Raw genomic sequence first — 22678 nt, forward strand, 5'->3', positions numbered from 1 at the left:
GAGCTCAGCCCAGTGCTTGGCTGTGGATCTCTGCATCTGCTTCCATCAGGTACTAAAGAAAGCATTTAATTGGGGCTGGCTTATAGTTTGAGGGTGAATCCATGACCATCATAGCAAGAGTGTGGCAGCAGGCTCGGTGCTGGAGAAGTAGCTGAGAGCTACATCATGATCCCTAGACAGCAAAGAGCCTTTAAAACCTCAAAGCCAACCCCAGTGACACTTCCGTATCTGTCTTTTTTTTTTTTAAAGATTTATTTATTTATTGAGCATACAATGTACTGCTGGCAAGGAAGACACCAGGTCTCATTGCAGATGGTTGTGAGCCACCATGTAGTTGCTGGGAATTGAACTCGAGACCTCTGGAAGAGCAGCCAGTGCTCTTACCCTCTGAGCCATCTCTCCAGTCCCCTGAATCTGTCTTTCAAATAGCTCCACTCCCTGGTGACCAAGCACTTCAAACAGATGACCCTACAGAGCCGGTCTTTTTCAAGCCGCCACTCTCTCACAAAGGGCCAATGTCGGAGATTATCAGATCATCAAACAGCTGGTGTGAGGGTGTGTGGCTGTAGTCCCAACTGCTCAGAAGGCCCCAGCAAGAGTATCACTTGAGCCCTGGGTTCCAGGCCAATTTCTCCAATCAGTCAAAACTCCAAAAAAAAAAAAAAAAAGGAAAGTATCCCATTAAAAAGGAAACCACAAGAAAGCAAAGGGTCTTGCTCTGGCTATGGAACTGGGGATCCAGGGTGGGTAACCTTAGCCCTATCACGGATGCTGAGACAAACCCTACTAAAGAGATCTAAGGCAGAAAAAGTCACTACAGGAAGTCGGGACAGCAGGGGTTGGGGCAGCCTGTCACAGCCACAGTCAAGAGCAGAGAGCAAAGGTTGCTTTTGTCAGAGAATTTTACCAAAACAATGAGAAATGACACAAAAGCAGAAATTGGCACCCAGAAGTGAGGTCACTACTGTGATAGACCAACGGCTCTCGGGCCTCTGGAACTGTTCTGTGTGAGGAAGGTAGAATGGTTTGGGACTTTGTGTGGAAAATCAGCTGCGAGCTGTGGGCAGAGCTCAGCGGGCTGCTCAGAAGTGGGCAATGGAGGTCCGCCCAGCTCACCAAGTTTCAGAGGGGGCAGTGACGCGGGGAGGAACTTGGCTTCATTCTGTGTGAGACCCTTGGTGATGCCGAATCCAACAATGACAGATGGATTCAATATGGACTGGTCTTTCTGATGGGGGAAAGGTGTGTGACAAGTCTCACGATTCAGACAAAGAGTGCAGGGACCAAAGCAGATGGACCTGCTCAAGAGATCGGCACCATTAAAGGAAACCTGGGGCTCTGCAGGGGACAGCACAAGACTGGCTCTCCTGCTCTCAGGACCTCTGCAAGAGCAGCCACTGCTCTGAACTTCTGAGCCATCTCTCCAATCCCCCCCCCCCGTACTAGTTTTGAAGACATGGAAGATATAAAATGTGGGGGTTATGGAGAGCAGCTGAGGACAGGTTTGGTGTGACAGGGTCAGAGTCCCTACAGACTCTGAAGGTCATTGTATTAAGCAGAAGCCTAAGCTGCAGGGAAGACCCCAGGATATTAGCTATACAAGGACTGCGAGACATTGCCAAAGAGGGCTACAGGCATGGGGTACAGTCGGCTTAAGCCTAAGATAGAAGCTATGCATCCTATGAGGGTCAGAACTGGAGGAGTGGGGCTGAGGACGCCAGGCCACAGTCTGCGGGACTCCAGTTTGAGATAGAAGCCATGTGTCCTATGATGGTCACAGTCTGCGGGACTCCAGTTTTTGAGCTAGTCTGACTCTTGCATAAGAGTGCTCGCTTTGGGTCTTGGGTGGTGGAGACTGCAGATAGATTTCACTTTACAGAAGCTCACGGTTGAGACTTTGGCCTCTAAAAGCCGGACTGTGTTTTACAATATGAAATAAACAGTAGGACTTTTGGGACAAGGGATAGAAGGTTAGACTTTAAAAATCATGAGTTTGAGTGTCAAATCTCAAGTTCAAGGCTAGCCTGGACTATAGATAGTAAGTAGTGAGTAACTGGCTCAAAAAAAAAAAAAAAACACCACACAGAACATTATGCCATATAGTGCCTCATAATACATTTAATTTTTATATTTTATATATCAGTTAAATAATGTAAACAAAAAATAAAAGATGAAACAAAAGGAGTATGGCTGAAGGCTTCAAGAGTCCCAAGTGGCTATCTCCCAGCCACGTTCAGAGGAAAGCATCACGTCCCGAGCTGCACGGGCTGGAGGAGCGAAGGTGACAGCAGGCCCACGCACGGCAGGAAAGACGTCCTCTCTTAGTCGCAGTGTCTGTGCCCAGTGAAAAGGGTTTTCTTTGACTCTGAGGAAATCTGCTAAGTACTACCTGGTGTCATGGTACCTTGTCAAGCAGCTGATAAGATCATTCGTCTGAAAAAAAACAGTATTTATGTATCTAACCTACAACAGTTTAGTGAGTCTCCAAGCAATCTCCTCCCTTAGAATTCTTCTCTGGAATGCTAATAATAAAGTCAAGACAGGTAATTTCCCAAAATTTGCAATATAATCAAAATGGTTATGGAAGGAAGGAAGGAAGGAAGGAAGGAAGGAAGGAAGGAAGGAAGGAAGGAAGGAAGGCAGGCAGGCAGGCAGGCAGGCAGGCAGGCAGGCAGGCGGGCGGGCTTTGAGGGACATGAATCAGAAAGTGTCAGCCTCGCTAGCCAATGAGCTCCAGGGAAACAACCTGTCTGCAGCCCAGTGCTGAGGGTTCAGGCCCCGCTGTGAGTTGCTCTGGAAAGCTCACTTCAAAGAGACAGACTTCACTTATTTACACTACTACTCTTTTCCTTGTAGTCCTCAACCAAACCTCGCCTTCATACAACGAGCATGAGGAGATTTCAGCACAGCCAGGAGGGAAAATTCAGAGCCCCACTTCCTCTACGAGGCCTGCATCTGAACGAAGATTCCTTAATTATTAAGTATCTGATCAAAAACCTTTTTTGTGGTATCAGCCCTTTTAAAAAAGTAACAATATATCAACCTACTAATGTTCCTGTCTTAAAAAGAAGGAATGGATGCAGTATACAAATGGAACGGTTACTGGGACTCAGCCAAAGGCTGCTTAGCACCACGGCAGCACCTCTGCAACCAGGCTCCATGAAGAGTGAGGCGAGGTGCTCCTCTGGGCACCAGGCGTGTCACACCCACCACCACTCTGCGACCTCTGGGCAAAGGCAAAACTGAAAACCACAGGGCAGTAATAATGAGCGGGGGTGGGGAGGTGGGTGGAAAGCTTGGCAAATGCACCTAGAGCTCCGGTTCCACCTCTACCTTGAGCTCTCAAGGTCTCTATGAAGACCCTTCCCATTGGGCAAGCCCCTCCCAGCCACTCCCTTAGCCTATTAAGTCACTGTACACATCCCTTGAAGCTATTGACGGAGAGGCAAACAGAAACATCAGCACTCAGGAGAAGGCAGAGTGCTTCCTTGGGATGCCAACCTCTGGCTCCATACAGAGCTAACAGGGGGAGAGCAAGGCAAGAGAGCAAGGATACCTCCCTCACTTGAGAGGAAGAAGGGGGAGGACAGAGTGGTGTTCTGGGAGGACCACACTGAGGAACAATCAGTACTGAGCACCAACATAGATGGACAGACAACACACACCCACCCCACATACATACATATATACATACCACACACAATCCCATTCACACACCCACACTCCACACCCACACCACATTCACATACCTACCACACAAACACACAGCGGAGCACACACCACATAGACCACTTACACCACTCGAGGCCTGCTGGAGCCTAGGGAAGGACAAGGAGCACTGGCCTGGTACACAGTGTAGAGTTTTGTAAGCTTATATATTTGAGACTGGGTCCTGTAGCCCAGGCTCCCTTGAACTCCTGATCCCCCAGCTTCCACTTAGAGGCAGCATCACCAGAGTCCACTGCTCCACACAGCCTAAAATCTGCACTGAGGACAAAGTAGGTTAGGAGTCAAACCTGAAACCTGTTTTCAAGGTGATATTTCCATGTCATACATGGGCACTGACTCCCATGGTTCCAGACTCACGTCTAAACACTGTGCTCACAGCACATGGCAAATGGCAGCTCCTGTAGTCACTGCAACGGCACTGCAGAAAGGAAGCGTGGCTGCATGCGTACTGTCATAGCCAATCACAGCAGTGGTCTGCCAGTTCCTATCTACCATATCATCCCTGTGACATGACGACCAAACACTAGCACACTAGTGAAGGGTCTTCACACCTGTCCCTGAAAGGACACAAACTCTCTCTCACTTGTCAACAGTTGTACCTGGGCCCAAGAGACTGAGACTACAAAGGGCATGGGTGGGAAGGTTGCACTCCAAACAGGGAAAGGCCTGCTCCCAGCTCAGAAGTCAGAAGACCTAAATAGACCTAGAATTTGAGAAGGTTGGCAACTCAACTATGGATTCTGCACCTGACTCCGGTAACCGTCTGGTAAGTGTGTTCTGTCAGGGAAGGTGATTTTGTTAACCCCATCCTCCTTTACAATCTGCTTCAGGATAAATTCTTATTCAAAGAAGCAACAGTGCAGAGGGAGCCCGCTGGTTACCTGGTCCTTGCCACTTGCAGGAGTACCGTCCAGCCTTCCTCCCACCCCAGCACCTCCCTGATGTGGGAGTGTCATATATCAATCTGTTGATTTCATTAGTTAAGCAATAAAGAAACTGCTTGGCCCTGATAGGTAGAAAATTAGGTAGGCAGAGCAAACAGAACAGAATGCTGGGAGGAAGAGGAAGTGAGCTCAGACTCGACAGCTCTGCTCTCTGGAGCAGAGATGCCATGCTACCCTCTCCCGGGCACACGTGATGAAGCTCCAACCCAGGATGGACGTAGGCTAGAATCTCCCTGGTAAGCCACCTCGTGGGCTACACAGATAATTAGAAATGGGCTAGTCCAGGTGCGAGAATTAGCCTAGAAGAGGCTGGATAGAAATGGGCCAAGCAGTGTTTAAAAGAATACAGTTTGTGTGTTGTTATTTCGGAGCATAAGCTAGCCAGGTGGCCAGGGTGCTGGGGACACAGCCCCGCCGCTCCTATTACAACACCTCCCCAACACCAGCAGCCCAGAGCACAGCAGCTCTTCACCTCCCCGACACCAGCAGCTCCTCTATTTTCTGGGACCAGGAGGCAAAGGGCAGTGCTGGGTGGACCAACAGGCACGTAGGAGAGCGTGCAGATCCCCGGAGCTCTGGTGTGGGGAGCTGGTGAGGAAATGCATCATGGAGGAGGCAATGCTCCAATGACATGTGTAGTTCCAACAGTGCAAGTCCTTCCCTGTGAACAAGACAGTGTCCCATCAGCATTTCATCAGGGGCATGACAGTGATTCAGTATAACTTTCTGGCAACTGTGTGACTGCCTCTCATTCTAAAATGCTGCTCTCAGATTGCCTCCCACATGCCCAAATGGTTCTGCCAAGCTGTTTTGTCAGGACTTGTAGTGGGGACCACATCTGGCTTTGCTTCTAGAGGCCAAAGCAAACCATGACCCTGAGGGACCTTGTGCCCAAGCAAGTCCGTGTATGCAGGGGTCCTCTGCTCTCACTCAAGCATTTGCAGCACCTAGCATGGTGCTGTGCTTTGGGTAAGAATCGTGATATTCTGCTGCATTGGATGAGGTGGCAGAATGTCGATCTTCTGCCTCTTCTGTGTTTTGAGCAGGGTGGTGGCACTGAAGGCACCCAGTTTATACCTGTGCACACCCAGGCTTCTCATTTGTCTTCAAAACACTGGTAATTTGCCCCAGCTTCTTTCTCCTCTCCAGTCTTTATATCTCAAACAGGTTAGATACAGGGGAGGAAGTCTTTCCAAACCCCAGAAAAAAGAGATAATAAAGATATAATGTATTTTCACAACTAACTTCAGTAGAAAATAACCTTTCAGACAATACCAAATGGTAACATTTTAACACTAGAAGACACAGGACAAACATCTCTTCTTTAAGGGGGTCACTAGAAACAAGACATGTGCCTCCCCTCCTTACCCTAACCATGGGACAGCTCTCAGGTCAACAAAGATAGTTGGTTAAGTCATGGATTGGAGGCTGCTAGTTACTTTTTCTACACTGTGCCAAAATATCCACCAAGAGCAGCCTAAGGAAAGGGGTGTGGAGTCTGGCTCACTATGTGGGACACACATGACAGGGAGGGGCATGGCGACAGGAGCAGGAAGCTGGGCACAGAGAATGCAGACACCCAGCTAGCTTTCTCCTTTCTTTCTTTGTATTCAGTCTGGGACCCCAGCCTATGGTATGGAGTCTCACACATTCAGGGTGGGTCTTACGTTCTCAGTTAAACCTTTCTGGAAACAATTACCTAAGTGTACCCAGACCTTTCTTTCCATGGTGACTCTAAATCCAGTCCAGGGCATGGAGAGATGGTTCAGCAGTTAAGAGCAAACACTGTGCTTGCAGAGGAGCCAAGTTTGGTTCCCAGCACCCACATCAGATAGATCATAGCCACCTGTAACTCCAGTTCCAGAGGAATGCAAGGGCCTCTTCTGGTCTCCAAGGATACCTGCATTGATTTGTACTTATACATGAGGACAAGTTACACATACACATACACAAATAAATAATTTAAAAAAAAATAAATGCAATCCAGTTAACTATTGGGACCTGCCGGCGATAGTCCCAATATCCATGACAGTTTTCAGACCCTCACCTGTGCTCCTACAGTGTTGGCTCTGCGAAGCAGCACCCAGCAAGTAAGTACTCAGCCGTTAGGACTGCAGAGTGAAGCCCTCTGGGTGAGAGCAGGCACAAAGCAACCCCACTGCATCCTCTGCCAGTAACAGAAACAGGCAAGACAGGGAATACAGGCCTCGCAGCTCACAAAAGCTAAACTTCTCTGTTCTGTTAAGATGTAATGCTGGGGCCAGGTGGTGGTGGCGTACACCTTTGATCCCAGCACCTGGAAGGCAGAGACAGGTGAATCTCTATGAGTTTGTGGCCAGCCTGGTAAAAAAGCAAGTTCCAGGATAGCCAGGACTGTTACAGAGAGAAATCCTGTCTCAAAAAACAAAAACAAAAGAAAAAACAAAAACAAACAAAAAAAGGTGTGATGTCGACTGAAACTGTCACTGCTCTGGGCTTAAAACTTTTACAGGAATCTTCTACTTTATCAGAAAGCTTCCAGGTCCTCTGAAGAGAACGCTGTAAACCTACAACAGGCACTCTGCAATGAACCACCCATGTTATTACACACACCCCATCCTCTAGTCCAGAAAGCTTGTGACAGCCTGCAGTCCTTAGCCACCGAGGTCCTGGGTTCTGCGTCCTACTAGGTGTTTCCTAGAGGACCAAGGTGGGAATGCAGCAGCAAGGCTGGGAAGAAGCACAGGGAAGTAAGGGGAGAGGCATTGCAGCACCTGGAGCAGAAAACCCAACACTGGTGCTAACAAACAGGGACACAATGAGACAGCGGTGCCTTGTGCCAGCACTTACAGCAGCTGGTACTTCTCACCGTCCTTCACCAGAGCACAGAAAGTTGCCTATAACTCTGGTAAAGACAGCTACACTGTGCAGAGCTACGCTGTTACTGAGGAATTCCATCCAGACCCTGAGAACTGGAAAACCCAAGAGGGCCAAGGTGAAATCTAAACGGGACTGGGCTAGAAGCACAGAAGCACCCAAACACTGCGTGGTCACAGTGGCCATCTCTCTATGTGTCTCTCTGCACCCAAACACTGCGTGGTCACAGTGGCCATCTCTCTATGTGTCTCTCTGCACCCAAACACTGCGTGGTCACAGTGGCCATCTCTCTATGTGTCTCTCTGCACCCAAACACTGCGTGGTCACAGTGGCCGTCTCTCTACGTGTCTCTCTGCACCCAAACACTGCGTGGTCACAGTGGCCGTCTCTCTACGTGTCTCTCTGCACCCAAACACTGCGTGGTCACAGTGGCCGTCTCTCTACGTGTCTCTCTGCACCCAAACACTGCGTGGTCACAGTGGCCGTCTCTCTACGTGTCTCTCTGCACCCAAACACTGCGTGGTCACAGTGGCCGTCTCTCTACGTGTCTCTCTGCACCCAAACACTGCGTGGTCACAGTGGCCGTCTCTCTATGTGTCTCTCTGCACCCAAACACTGCGTGGTCACAGTGGCCATCTCTCTATGTGTCTCTCTGCACCCAAACACTGCGTGGTCACAGTGGCTGTCTCTCTATGTGTCTCTCTGCACCCAAACACTGCGTGGTCACAGTGGCCGTCTCTCTATGTGTCTCTGCAGGGATGGAGCAGAGGTTTTGAGACACCAGTTATTTCTAGTTCCCCACTGTGACGGGGAAAAGCAGTTAATCTGGGTCTTCTCTATACTGCACATCCGTTTGAAGGCACACATCTGAACAAGACACTGATAAACACGACCCACATCCATGCACTACAGGACGAGTCCCACCTAAGGAGAAAATGACATCCATTCACCACCTAAGAGTTCATTCAAAGACAACCACACATCAAGGGTGTTTATATTCTCATGTCTCCAGTCTGCAGGAGAGAACGGTTAGGTAAGGTTCCTCCTCGGAGCCTGACTTTGTAGAAGGGAAACAGAATTGCTGTCATTTTGTCAATTTCAGGGGACTTGTAAAGCACAAATAAAAACATACAGCCACCCATGACCTGCAGTCTCACGCAGCACTGCTATCTAAACAGAGTAACGACATTGTAAGTCACATGAAGGCTTCTCCACAAACGGCGGCTTTAGTCATAACACCAAACAGAGGAACCGACCCAAATCCACGTCTGAGGACATAAATGAATTCGGGTTCATCCACATAGGGAGATTCTACACAGCGGCAGAAAGGAAGGAACGAACTGCTGGCACAGGCAGCGCTATCGAGGGAGCCAGAGGAGCTGAGCAGAGAGCCAAGGACACAAGAAACAGCCACTGGCCGCCGTATGAAGGCCAAGGATGGGCAAAACCAACAGTATGATGCACAGTGGAGGACCAAGGAGGGCAGTGAGGCTGGGAGCATGGCTTAGAGGTGGCCCACCATGTGCAAGGCCTTGGATTCAGTTCCCAACATCAGCGGGAGGAGAAAGGAAAAAGGGCAGAAGAGAACTGCTGTGGGTTCTAGTGGTCTGTTCCAAGTGCTGACGGAACAGGCACACACAACTGTCAAAACCAATCAAGCTAACCACTCCCACTCCAGCTCTGCGTGTCACTACACGCAAATGGCATCTAAAAACTGCTTGGGAGGAAAACCACCAACACCCAGAGCAACATAAAACAGCTCAACCGACATGAGCCGTGACACATGCGAGAGTGAACACAACAGGCTTTCCGTGCACCGCCAAGCACAGCGTTCTGACCCTGGTGAACCACAGGGTCCTCAGCAATACTGCAATCAAAATACAAGCCCTGTGCTGGAGAGCCAGCACTCCATGGTAGCAGCAACAAGAACACAGCCACAACAAAAACAGGCGAGGAGGTGGATGCCCTTCCCAGAAGCAGCAGCAGCCAAGCATCTGCCAGGAAGTCAAGAGAAAACACAGGACCCCTGAGGAGAAAACCCCAGGCCTTCCTGAAGAAGTCCACCCTAGAGACAGTCGCAATGTGCAGCTCTTCTCAGTCTACTAAGAAGCTGGGTATCATGAGGGTGAGGGTGGCTATGCTAGGGCCTGGCAGGAACAAGGAGCATTCTGGGGCTCCCCTATCAACACCTGTGAGAACTGCCTGCCCAGGTCCCACCGCTGCTTCCTGGACTCTTTCTTGACTCCAAGACAGGAAGTCAGATGGTCCCTTGCAGCACCTGTATCACCAATCAAAACTACTTTCTCCCCCAAGAAATTATTAATCTGCAACATTCAGGAATAGAAAAAGAAACTGGGAAGTGGAACCAGGGGTTAGCCATAGGATGGCACAGGGGTTCTGTGAAGACATTAAAGAAAATTTTTATACACTGTCCCCAAGTCTGTAGGTATGACTACAATTTCAATGAAATACACGCTGGTTTTCAATAGGATCTAAGGCACCTTGGGCTGTGCGAGGAGTCATTACTTTCTGTATTGCTAAGGGAACAAATGCTTTCTCATATGGGATTTCGACATGGTATTCAGTAAAAGCTACTCAATAAAAGCTAAGCTCAGATGATTATCGGCCTTACAAGTAAGAGAAAAAGAAGGTCCTTGGGCTGCCTAACCACTCCGCCACTTCCTGAAAGGCCCAGAAGTGTCACTATGCTGAGCTGGCTTCCCTCTGTGTCCTGTCACTTGGGGCTGCGCTGTGGGCACAGATGAACAGAGTGGCATCTCCTCTGTGTGTCCTGCTCTCTGATTCTAAAGCTAACAGTGAAACTCAGGACTCAGTCTCCACAGGAGGACCTCATGGCCATAACCACACACCACAAAGCAATGACAACAGTGTTGAGGCCATCTGTCAGACTAAATGTGAACAGTATCCCATCCTCAGAAGTGTTCGTGAGGGCTAGGGGCGTGACTCAGTGGAGGAGCAAACCTCTTAGCAGGCAGCAGACTTAACACCAAAGCAGAGAGGAGACAGGCTATAAGGCAGATCAGAAGCTCAGACAGAAGAGACACTGAACAGAATGTAAGAGACACGTGCATGAGGAAGTCTCTCAGATTCCAACTCCACCCTGAAGAGAAGAGGTGGGAAGGGTGAGGCAGCACCAATGCGTGAAGCAGAACTGATGAAAAGATCAAAGAGGGCAGATAGGATGAGCCACACAAAACAACACCTTACCAATTCAAAAAAACTGATGTGGGATGTCCTTCTGTACATATGTGTTGCTCTTATTGGTTAATGAATAAAGCTGCCTTGGCCTATGGCAGACAGAATACAGCCAGGTTGGAAGAGATATAGATAAAGAATAGGCAGAGCCAGGGGGACACCATGTAGCTGCTGAAGGAGAAGGATGCCCAGAACCTTTACTGGTAGGCCACAGCCCCGTGGCAATACATAGATTAATAGAAATGGGTTGATTTAACTAAAGAGCTAGCTAGGAATACGCTAAGCCATTGGCCAAACAGTGTTGTGATTAATATAGTTTCTGTGATTATTCAGGTCTGAGCAGTCGGGAAATGAGCAGTATTGGCTTACAAAAACCAAAGGAAAGAGCTTTGAAATGAGCCCAAGAAGGGTGTTGTCAGTGCACTCTTCAATGCTAAGGACTGGATACAGCTCAGGGTAGAGTACACTGAGACTCACAGCCAACATTTCACCAGAAAGGACAGAGTTTACAGATGAAAACACCTTGAAACTGAGAAAACATCAAGTACACCAAATTCTACACACAACAAAATTATCTTTCAGAACTTAAACAGAAACAAAATAGAAACATTTTCCAGACAAAGGATAATTTGTTGCCCACAGTCTCACCCTAAAAGGAGTAATTTTCAAGAAGTTTCCCAAAATTTCCAAGCAAACATTTTCAAGTTGGAAGACCATGAGCCTAGATAAGACAAAGCACAGGAGAAACACAGCTCAGAGAAGCAGAGGCAGGCTGCTGGCTGCATCGAGCTACAGCCTGTGACAGTGAAGCCGCACAGCAAGGTAAAGTGTTTTCAGGTTACTGCACCATTTAGACAGTAGCAGAAGTTTGTGTACTGTGCACTGTGCGCATGTGTGGTGCGTGTACGCGCACGTGTGTGAGCATGCGCACGTGTGTACATGAGTGTGCCGTGTGCACCCATGCGTACACACAGAAACCAGAGGAGGATGCCAGACATCCTGCTCTGTCACCCTCTGCCTTATTCCCTTGAGCCCCCACAACCCTGCTGTCTCTGCTTCTTACAGCACTAGGGTTATAGCACACACAACCACACCTAGCTTTTCACTTGGCTTCTAGGAGTTTCGAATCAGAACCACATTTGCACAGTGAGCACCTTATGCACTGAGATATCTTCCCAGATTTAGGAGACCCTGTCTCAAAACAAATCAAATAAATAAATAAAGTAGAAAGTGACTAAGGAAACCATCTGCACGCATCCCAAAATAAATAAATGTAGGTTTTCTATTATATTAATTTCATCCCAGTTCTAAAACATCTCCACATAGATAGTTGGCCCAGCCCTATGGTGACCCCCCAGGTGTGTAGACACCTCCACAGCATGAAGTCAGACAGCACAGGAAGAGTGCATTCCCTATGATCCACCACTCACCTCCCCCATCAGCACTTTCTCGTTCAGCTGGGGACAATTTTACAGCTTCACAGCGGCATGCAGTGAGCATATGGGGACTCCCTTTGGCACTCCCAAACTCAGCCTTCAGTGCCTTCTGCTTCCTGACTGTCAGCACCTCCAGCTGTATGTACCCTGGCACCTGTTCTTCAGGGCCATGTGACCACAGACAAAGGTTCACTTCTGAAGCCCACCCCAGGAAGAAATGCGCTGGTGTCAGAGGGCTGGACGGGCTACAGTCTTAGTCCTCAGCAAGCATTGTGTCTTTGTCCAAATCTGAAGTCAGAGACAGTAACTTCATCAGTAGAAGAGTGGTAAGAGAGAGGTCCTCTAGAGCTTGGGAGGAAAAACATCAAGGCCTCTTCCACTGCAAAAATAGCAGGCCTGGAGCAGGCCATTAGCAGAGGTGGGAAGGCGCCTATCTCCAGGACACCAGAGACAAGAAGATGGGAAGCAGGGTGAGCACACAGGGATTCTCTGAGGCACAAAGCTCCTGGGTGGCCATGGGAGCCTCCGAGTGTGGCTCAGGCACCAGCACCTCGGAGTCCAAGGAAGGAGGGCTAAACATCAAGGTCTCCCTGGCACTGGGGCCAACTAGCCACAAATTAGCCGTTCTGTTTCTTCTCCTTCGTCTTTTTTTTTTTTTAAGACAAGGCTGTCCTGGACTCACTCTGTAGACCAGGCTGGCCTCAAACTCAGAGATGCGTCTGCCTCTGCCTCCTGAGTGCTGGGATTAAAGGGGTGTGCCACCGTGTCCATACCGGCTTCCATTCCCACTTCCAATCTTAAAGGAATGATGAAGTAACATGGCAGGATTGGAGAAAGGGGTCAGAGAAGGCCAACGTTCATCTGTGCAGACCAAACCAGTCTGCACATCCTGTTCTCCCGCCTTTCCCTCAGCACCAGTGCAAAGACAGAAAGGCCAGCATGCTGCAGAGGGCAAAGGGCAAATCCTCAGACCTGATACAGCAGGGGGGGGGTTGCTCCCTTCCTTCCGAGCAGCCACAGAATGGCTGGAACCTGTTCTGTGCACCACCGAAAGCAGCATGAGCTCCACAGCCTACCTTCCTCTCAAATGACGGCAGCTGTGTGCTCTCTGATTAGCTACAATAAGCATTCAATTAGCAGCTCAGGTTTTTAGCAGAGTGGTTTTTAGGTATTAGTTCCATATCCAGAAGGCTGTTGCAACATCGTGGCCTTTGGGGACAGGGCAAGGCAGGAAGTGTGTGGGCAGGGCTGACTAAGAAGCCATTCAGCTGAAGAGTATCCATAAGAGTTCTCCCTGAGCACAGTCCATGGAAAAGCTGTCAGGCAAGAAGAGAGAAAAGACGAGGAGGAAAGACGCAGGATGGAGCATGATTAATGCCAGAGCAAAAACACAATCAAACACTTGTCCTGGGCACGATCACTAACATCTGGGCAGGAAACAGCTAAGGGAAGCCATCACAACACAACAGTTAACCCCACGACAGTCAGAAGACATATCTCCACCATCTTACAAATTTAATGAGGACAGGGCAAAGCGCTTCACACACGATTTTGAATCATGTCAACAGTGAGTCAGCCAGCTACAATTCTGCCTGTGGCTAGGAGTCCTCATTTGCAGTTTGTCACAGAAACACAAACAGGTGGATGATGCCCAACCTTTGGCTCCACAGAGAATCGAGCCATGCTGAGAAGGAGAGAGAAGGCTGCCGGCCGAGGACGCCAGCTACACCAGAGCACGGTGCAGTCCTAGCATGAGAGCAGCTAGGGGTAACGGCGCCCCCATAACAGGACTGTGTCCAGATGAGCAGTACTGTCAAATCAAAACCTGAGTCCCCAAGCTGGGGTCACCACAGACATCAGTCTACTCCACGATGATCCTCGAGCACCTCCCAGGCCCAGAGCACATTCCATTCTTCTCAGATTATCCATGCATCCATGCCTGACTCTGAAGATCCCCAGTAAGGCAGAACACACTGACTGCTGCCAGCACCGGTGTCCAGCACATCCCACTGTAAATCCAACGCAGAATTCCAGGGTGGGGTCAGGGAGGAGTTCTAGCACTATCCCATCCATTCTGCCCCTCAGAGCAGAAGAGAAGCAGTCCAAGGAAAGCTCAGGCCCACCCTCGGGGCTCTGAGAGTGCAGGCAGCAGGGCACGACAGAGCTTTCTCCAAGGCTAGCACTCACAGTTCACTGAGCAGCACGCCATGTGTGGCTCCTCACGTTCCCCATCAACCAGCAACTAGCCCACTTCAGGGAGGAGGCACAGAAGGACAGGTCCCAGCAACCCTAACTGCAACCCACAACATACACAAGTACTGGGCTCTGAAAACAACACCTGTACCTAAACCACCACTGGACAAGTCTGTAAATCCAACATAGAAAGAAAAGTGCAGCACTAGAGAGGTAGAGGCAGGCAGACCTCTAAGTTGGAGGTCGCCCTGGTCTACAAAGAGAATTCCAGGACAGCCAGGGTTACTACACAGACAAGCACTCTTCCAAAAAAAAAAAAAACCTAAAACCAAAATCAAAACCAAAAAACTAACTAAAAAAAATTGGAAGGAAGAAAGAAAAGAAGGAAAACAGCTGTCTCTGGCCATCTCATCCGCTCCAGTTCAAAGAAAGCAGATCACAAGGCATGTGTGCAGTCCAAGGGTACAGCCCTATCACCAAGGTAGCGATGGCTGCTCTTGGAGGAAGAACAAGCCCAGGAGCCTTGTTTTGGTGAAGAGTCCACTGCTTGGCAGGAGGATCGATAAGAGCACGTGTCATCTGTTGACTACAGACAGCTCCACTGTGACAGACACAGGAAGCAAGCCCCGACAAGAAGCTGGGACCTAACACCTGCCTGAAGTAAGTACAGAGCATGGCTGCATACGGTCCCTAGGAGCCCACGGTGGCTGCACAGAGCCTGAGGCCAATTCCTGTTGGGTCTATTCCTATAGCAAAGAGCACTCCCCTCGGTGGACGCCTGCACTGACAAGTGGGTCCATTCAGTGGTCACCTCAGCTCCCTGCCAACTACACCAGGAGCACCAAAGCTCCTTGCCTCTGAAACACAGTTGGCTTTTCCCTCACTCTCCCACAAAACTAATTTTATATACCTATGGTTATAAGGCAAAGTCTTAAATTTAACAAGAACTAAATATTCCATCAGTATCAAACTGATAAGTTATTTAGAAAAGGACTCTATGAGCCGGTCATGAAAATACAGTCCAATACAGAGCCCAGGAGCCTCTAGAAATGAAATCACAGTGGTTTCTCTAAATTCTTTCCTGAACCAAAAATCACCTTTATCCAAGTATTTGATTTTGAATCACCACAGCCAGAAAAGTCAGGAGCAAATGTGGGAGCTTCGGCACTAGCGAGGACACAGGCAATGGGCCAGGCATCACTGGCATTACGGGTTACAGTCAGTTCTCGGCTCCTTCTGCTATGAAGATTAACACAGCCGTGGAGGCTCCTGGGATTTCAGCAGATATGAATGGAATGACCTCACTGCAGACTGCCCTGCCTCTGCGAGCGGTGTGATGAGGCATACAGAGGAAGGGAAAACTGAACCGAGGGTCTTTCCATCAGGTCCTGGGATTTAATAGCATCCCCATTGTTTTGCTGCAGATGGCACATCAACCTCCCTTTATTACTGCAGAGGCACAAGAGCTCTGCAGAGTGCACTAAAGCAGTGCGTGTTTAGCTCTGCAGTGTTACAAAGGATCCTGATTTACAGCTGGGACCAGGCACCTTGCACCACACATCTGAGCTGGGTAATTACCTCTTGTTCTGTGCGAACTCCTGCCTGCGGCATGAAGTCTGCACTGCTGAGAGGCTCTGCATTGAAGTTGGGCCTCCTTCTCGATCCTCCTCTCATACGAAGTATCTAAGCTGAGGAGCAGACAATGCACTACAAGCTCTTACAGCCCATCCCTGCATTTGACATTCTCCAGCCAGAGGCATCATGGTGACAAATGTTACTTTAGGCTTGTTTTTACAATGGAGGAGTCCCCCCAATGGCATATATCAAGAAACTCTGAGGCACTTCTTTCTACCACACCTAAAACTGAATGCATCAGTTCTGGATTCAAGTATTTATGGCTGAAGGAGAGCATCCTGGATGTAGGGAGAGACAAACAGCCTCCTGCTAAGCTGCAGTTCCACTGGGTGCAACAACCCAACTAGAGCCCACTTGTGTCTTACACTGACATCTCCTGAGCATCCTGGAGTCCTGAAACCATTTCCACCGCAAACCCATTCGTTGTTCTGGTCTGTGTCTGAAACTTGCTGCTTTTAACCAGTTCTCCCCAACTCGAAACCCCTGGAAGGCAGCACCCACTGTCCCAATGCAGCTCCTCCACTGCCGCATCTCACACGTGACTCAGTACTGTCCTCATGTCTGGATCGTTTATTGCATGTAAAAGTGACTGGAACAGATCTGTTCCGGGACAGAGACTTACACTGAAAGTGTGCTGGAAAGATGGCTCAGTAGTTAGGAGCACTGGCCAGGTTCACATGGCAGCCCCCAACCATCTGTACCCTCGAGTCCACCTGAGCTCAGAGGGCACCACATGCACATGGTGCGCAGCACATGCAGGCAAAACACCATACACAAAAGATAATTTAAGAAAAAGAAACAAGCTATATATGGTGGCACATGCCTTTAATCTCAACACTTGGGAGGCAGAGACAGGCGGATTGTAGGTGAAAACTGCTTATTCATTTCGTGAATGCTCAGACCCAAATAATCAGACAGAAACTATATTAATTACAACACTGCCTGGCCAATAGCTTAGGAGTATTTTTAGCTAGCTCTTACATCTTAAATTAACCCATTTTTATTAATTTATGTATCACCACAAGGCTGTAGCCTACTGGTAAGGTTCCAGTGTCTGTCTCCTTTAGAAGCTACATGGCGTCTCCTTGATTCCGCCTGTTCTCTCCCTATAACGCTAGCAGACTGGCTATATTCTGTCCTGCCATAGGCCAAAGCAGCTTCTTTATTAATTAATGGTAATAAAACATATTCACAGCATACAGAGGGGAATCCCACATCATGTCCCCTTTTCTATCTAAATAAAAAGGAAGGTTTTAACTTTAACATAGTAAAATTACATAAAACAAAACAGGTATCAAGCAAGAATTACAGTTACAGTATATCTAATTTACTTTTTATCATACCTAGGAAAACTATAACTATATGTCTTGAACTCCATCAAAGACCCCAGAAGGATATAATATTACCTAAGTAACCCATGTCAGCAGATCTCTGTGAGTTCAAGGCCAGCCTGGTCTACAGAGTGAATTCTAGGACAGCCAGAGATACACAGAGAAACCCTGAAGAAAAAAAGAAAGAAAGAAAGAAAGAAAGAAAGAAAGAAAGAAAGAAAGAAAGAAAGAAAGGTTTCCTACTTTAGGAGATTCTGTTCACTGTGTGCTAGTGTGAACTCGCTAACACCCAAATTTCATGCCAAACTATGTGACTAATAAAGCTGGCAAAAAAAAAACCACATTCGTGGAATAAACATTATTAATACGCTGAAATCTTAATGTATAACCTGAATGATTACCTCCTTGTAGACAAATTCTCTAAAAGAACAACAACTAGAGCAGCAGAGACTCCACAGGAACATCAGAAGATCTGAAGCCATCTACTAACACACTATAAACACACAACTGGAGGTTTGAGTGTCGTGGTCTGATACACCCTATCCTAGACAAGCAAGCAATGGTGCAAAGACGACCCAGGAAAGGCCGGATCAGCAGAGTCAAAGGCAGGGCCTCTCCATGCACTGCACAGAAGCTAACAAGGCCACTCCACCCACGCTCCCTTCAGCACTGGTATGATGAACACCTGCAAAACCTTCAAGGAAACCATTCTTTCACTGGGACACTGGCATCTCAGTTACTTTTAAGGGAATCTCTCAATCCTAACCCAACTGCCAAATACATTGCACTCTCTGGGATTTGTATATAAACCACCAGAAATAACACATTTGAAAGACAAAAAGCAAACACCTGAGATCCTGTCTTGAAAAGGAAAAAGGCTCAAATGTAAAACACGAAGACTCAGAACTCTCTCTAAGTGATTAGGAACTTCCCCACCAAATGCTACAGCATAAATTACCCAAGAGCATTGCTACAGACCAGAAGACGTGTATTTGTGGCTATTCTCTTCCTGAAGAATGTAAATAATGGACAAGAGACACCTGGGCAGGCAAGGGTTCGGTGGTGCAGTTCTGACAATCCTTTGCTTCTCTCATGCTTACAGCTAAAGGTGAAAGCCAGCTAGTCAGATCCTTAAGAGGAGCACAGCTAGGGCAACCTGCTCACCACGACTGCCTCCACACAGAATCATGCTTCACAAAGGCGGTCCCATCAACACCTCAAATTCTAATTTCCTCTTAAAGTTACTAAACCTTCAAACCAGTTAGTGAGAAAGGTAACGGAAAGCGGTCTTTGGGTTGTTGACAAACAGCTTATAGGCAACGTGACACAGTTAACTCTGTGTCAGTTTTCTTCAAAAATAAAAACTACAGAGAGATAACAACAAAGACATATTAGTTGGCGGCTGACTCTCACATTCTGTATTAAGGCTAAACACATAACAGGTGTCACCCTCAGAGTGCTAGGCGCTCTCCCCTACATCTCAGCATCTAAGGCAGGAAAGCTCTACTCAGTTGATGAAGAAAAATAATTGAAAGTTCATTTTTTGTGCAAAATTTAAATCTTAAAGAACACTTAGCCAGGTGGTGGTGGCACACACTTTTATTTAATCCCAGCACTTGGGAGGCAGAAGCAGGCAGATCTCTTGAGTTCAAGGCCAGCCTGATCTACAGGGTGAGTTCCAGGACAAGCAGGGCTACACAAAGAAATCCTGTCTTGAAAAATTAAAAACCCTTTCTCTTTTATAAAAGTTCCCTAGAGGAAAGTTTCACCAAATAAACAGAGCACTGTATAGACCACTCACAGCACCATGCACTTCACAATGAAAAGGCTGCACAGGAGCTGACGGTGACGGTGACAGGAGGCCTTGAGGAACAGCAATTACTGGATGATCTGATGTGCCGCCAAGGTTCTCATTCAGGTTTAAACCAAGGAACCCATGACTGAGGAAGGAAGGGCAAACACAGCGGGCTTACCCTTGGTTGCCAGTTCTCATACTGTTTCTGCAGATTTGCACCGATGGTTTCCAGAGCTTTCTGAGGACCCATAGACAGAGGATCTGTAGAAGCAACAAAAGGAAAATTCAATAAATGAGCACATCCTCTTTTGGAAAAGCTCTTGCATGGAGCTTCCTCTTCCACAGTACAGTCACCTTTGGCAAGACACACGTCCAGGCCTGTTTTATCTGTACTTAACCAGAAGCAGAACTGATGACACCGTGGACGGCTCCACAGCCCAGAAGACTATCCCTGCTTGTTTACTAAATGCTTCAGGGCAACCACTCCTCCACTGCAGTACCTGCCCTCCTGCCCATCCTTCTGCTCTGCTGCTGCTCACTGTCAGAGGCCCAGCTGTGCTTCTAGTGGGATTTCATATTAGAAGTGCAATCCGCCTGTGTGCAGAATTGGAAAGACAGAAGAAAGGAGGGAAAGGGGGGGAGGGAAGGAAAGAGGGAGGATATTAGGAGGGAGGGAGGGAGGATATTGGGAGGGAGGGAGGGAGGGAGGGAGGGAGGGAGGGAGGGAGGGGCCAAAAGCGACACACAATCATCTTCATCTAGATTATCACTTGCACAAACATACTCAGAGACCCCTGGTTTTCTGCTTAGTCACTGAGCAGCTTCTACACTAACAACCCTAAGTCTGCAGTTCTCACACCTGTCTGTCTCAGGACCCCTTGCCAGTCTTTAAACATCTGATGGCCCCAAAGAGCATCTGTCTATAGATATATATCATATTAGAATATAAGAGCCAGGCAGGAGAATTGCAAGTTCAAGGCCAGCCTGTGCTACAAAGAGAATGTGCAAATGAGAGAGAAAAGGAGTATTTAATTCATAGAGGGAAAACTATTTTATCTTTATTCATTCATTTAAATATGACAAACCTGGACCAGAGAGACAGCTCAGCAGTTAAATGCACCTGCTCCTGCAGAGGACCTGTGTTCATTCCCAGCACCCTCATCACAGTTTACAACCATCCATAGCTCCAGTTCTAGAAAAGCCAATGCCTCCTGACGTCCTGCAACAGACATGCATGCAGGACAGGCATACATAGGCGCAAAACACTCCTATGTATAATATATACAATAATCTTTTTAAAAACCAAATATGATAAATTCACTCTCTTAACATGTATATGATGAAAAATAATGATCTCTCCAAAAATTTAGTGAGAACGGGCTGAAGACATAGCTCTCAGTGGGTAGAATGCTTTGCCTAGCATGTATGAAGCCCTGGGTTCCATCTTCAACACCACAAAAAAACAGGCATGGAGGTGTAGGCCTGAAATCTCAGCACCCAGGAGAAAGGCGGAAAGATCAGAAGTTCAAGGTCATCCTCAGTTCCTCAGCAGTACACAAGGTCAAAGGCATTGAAGTTGGCCACATTCGCCCCGCCAAGCTCCTGAGTGGCCTTGCCATTCCTACACCCAAAGCACCGCGCACTTTCACAATGCTCAAGCCTCGTTCATCTTCCCAGGCACATGAATCCTGGGATAATTATGTGAAAGGAACCCCCTAACCAGAGCGTTTCCAGTGCTCAGGGCACAAAAATTTTCTGCTATCTTTGGAACTTGCTCTGTCAAGGGTGAGAGGGAAACTCAATCCAAGGGCTCACCATTAGCCACGATGTGAGCATGGCTGCCAGCAAGGGCTAGAAGTGGACGTTTCTGGGGAGGAAGGGGGTCAAGACAGGGTTTCTGTGTATAGTCCTGGCGGGGTGCTGGGATTAAAAGTGTGTGCCAGCACCACCTGGCTCTTTGCTTCTTGTTTTGTTTTGTTTTAACTGCAAAGATGTGGAAGAAAGAACAGCAGTCACTTCACCCTTTCAGAAGGCTCCAGCAGTACCATCAATCAGAAAGGTCAAAGGCTGAGCAAGCTGTTTCTATGGGAACATAAAGTTCCCACAGTCCAGACAGGGCAAAGACAACAAGAAAACAACAACAACTACTCTGCCCAGAGAGAGCTTAGTTCCCCTTGGGGTTAACTGCAGAAACTCATAGGCAACTGCACCACTGAAGCAAACGCATGTTCATAGACAAACATCATTAAAAGGCTTTTCATTATAAAAAATAAATCTTGGGCTGGGTGGTGGTGAAACACACCTTTAATCTCAGCTTTCAGGAGGCAGAGGCAGGCGGATCTCTATGAGTTTGAGGTCAGCCTGGTCTACAAAGCAAGTTCCAGGACAGGCTCCAAAGCTAGAGAGAAATCCTGTCTCGAAAATCCGTGGATGGATGGATGGATGGATGGATGGATGGATGGACGGATGGTGGATGAATGCTCAATCAATCAATCAATCCAGTCTTAGGCTGGAACAAGCAGTTAAGAGCTTAAGAGCACTGGCTGCTCTTCCAGAATATCTGGGCAGCTCACAATCATCTGTAACTCCAGTTCCAGGGATCCAACACCATCACACAGACATACACAGGCAAAACAACACCAATAAAATAAATTATTAAAAAAATAAATTTTTCATTTAAGATGACTGTGGCCTCATAAACCCCTCTCCTGTACATGACACAAAGTGTCTCAATCTTACGTAGTTTCCTTTGAGTAATCACAGCACTGGCAATTCAAGAGGCCAGAGCCATGTCATGCCTTGGAGGACGGTGCTCCTAAGACAACTAATATTATATTTTTATTAAATGTTTCTAGGGCTGGGGATATAGCGCAGTAGTGGAGAGCTTGCCCAGTACGTACAAAGCCCTAAAGTCAACCCCAGTACGTTATTAACCATGAACACGCGCGGTTACCTGGAATTCCAGTGTAACGTCATCTCTGGCTTCACTGCGAGTGTGAGGCCAGCCTGGCCTACATGAGAGCCTGTCACGGAACATGCCTTTAACCCCAGCACTTTAGTACGTTTCTGTGAGTTTGAGGCCAGCCTGATCTACAGAGCAAGTTCCAGGACAGCCAGGGCTACACAGAGAAACCGTGGACAAGGGGTGGGGTTGGGGGGTGGCAAAGAGAACCAACACTTCCAATTTCACAGATTCTAGGAAAGAGACTCGGGGATCCCCAGATCCCAACACTAACACCTTCAACGTGGCTTTTAGTGCTGTTTCCCACAGAAATATCCTTTCAAGAGAAGACAAGAAGCCTGCGTCCTATGAGCCGTCACTCTCCACTCCCTCAACCATGCTGGCCAGGCCCTGACCTGGGAACTAAGTTCCTGGGCAACACCAGTCTGAAGTCACAGCCAATAATGACAGGCTCATTCCTGACCCCATCCTTCCGAAGGGACCACGCCACCCTGATCGGTAGCTTTCCATCAGACATCAGCAAAGACCTTCTTCCCGAGTGGGGAGATCCTGCCCTTCCTGCTTGTCGTCCACAGCGTACA

General features: G+C 48.0%; 1 protein-coding gene across 2 annotated transcripts in view; it reads right to left on the reverse strand.

Moving 5' to 3' along the window:
- The window catches only part of Rptor (regulatory associated protein of MTOR complex 1), a 306486-nt gene that overhangs the window by 212908 nt on the left and 70900 nt on the right, over nucleotides 1-22678 (reverse strand). For both annotated transcript variants that reach the window (XM_075989895.1, XM_075989893.1), the window contains exon 3: nucleotides 19314-19396. In XM_075989895.1, coding sequence (XP_075846010.1) covers nucleotides 19314-19396 — 83 coding nt within the window. The remainder of the gene's footprint in view (nucleotides 1-19313; nucleotides 19397-22678) is intronic.

This window comes from Microtus pennsylvanicus, chromosome 11 (assembly GCF_037038515.1).
Source record: "Microtus pennsylvanicus isolate mMicPen1 chromosome 11, mMicPen1.hap1, whole genome shotgun sequence".
Classification (NCBI taxonomy): Eukaryota; Metazoa; Chordata; class Mammalia; order Rodentia; family Cricetidae; genus Microtus; species Microtus pennsylvanicus.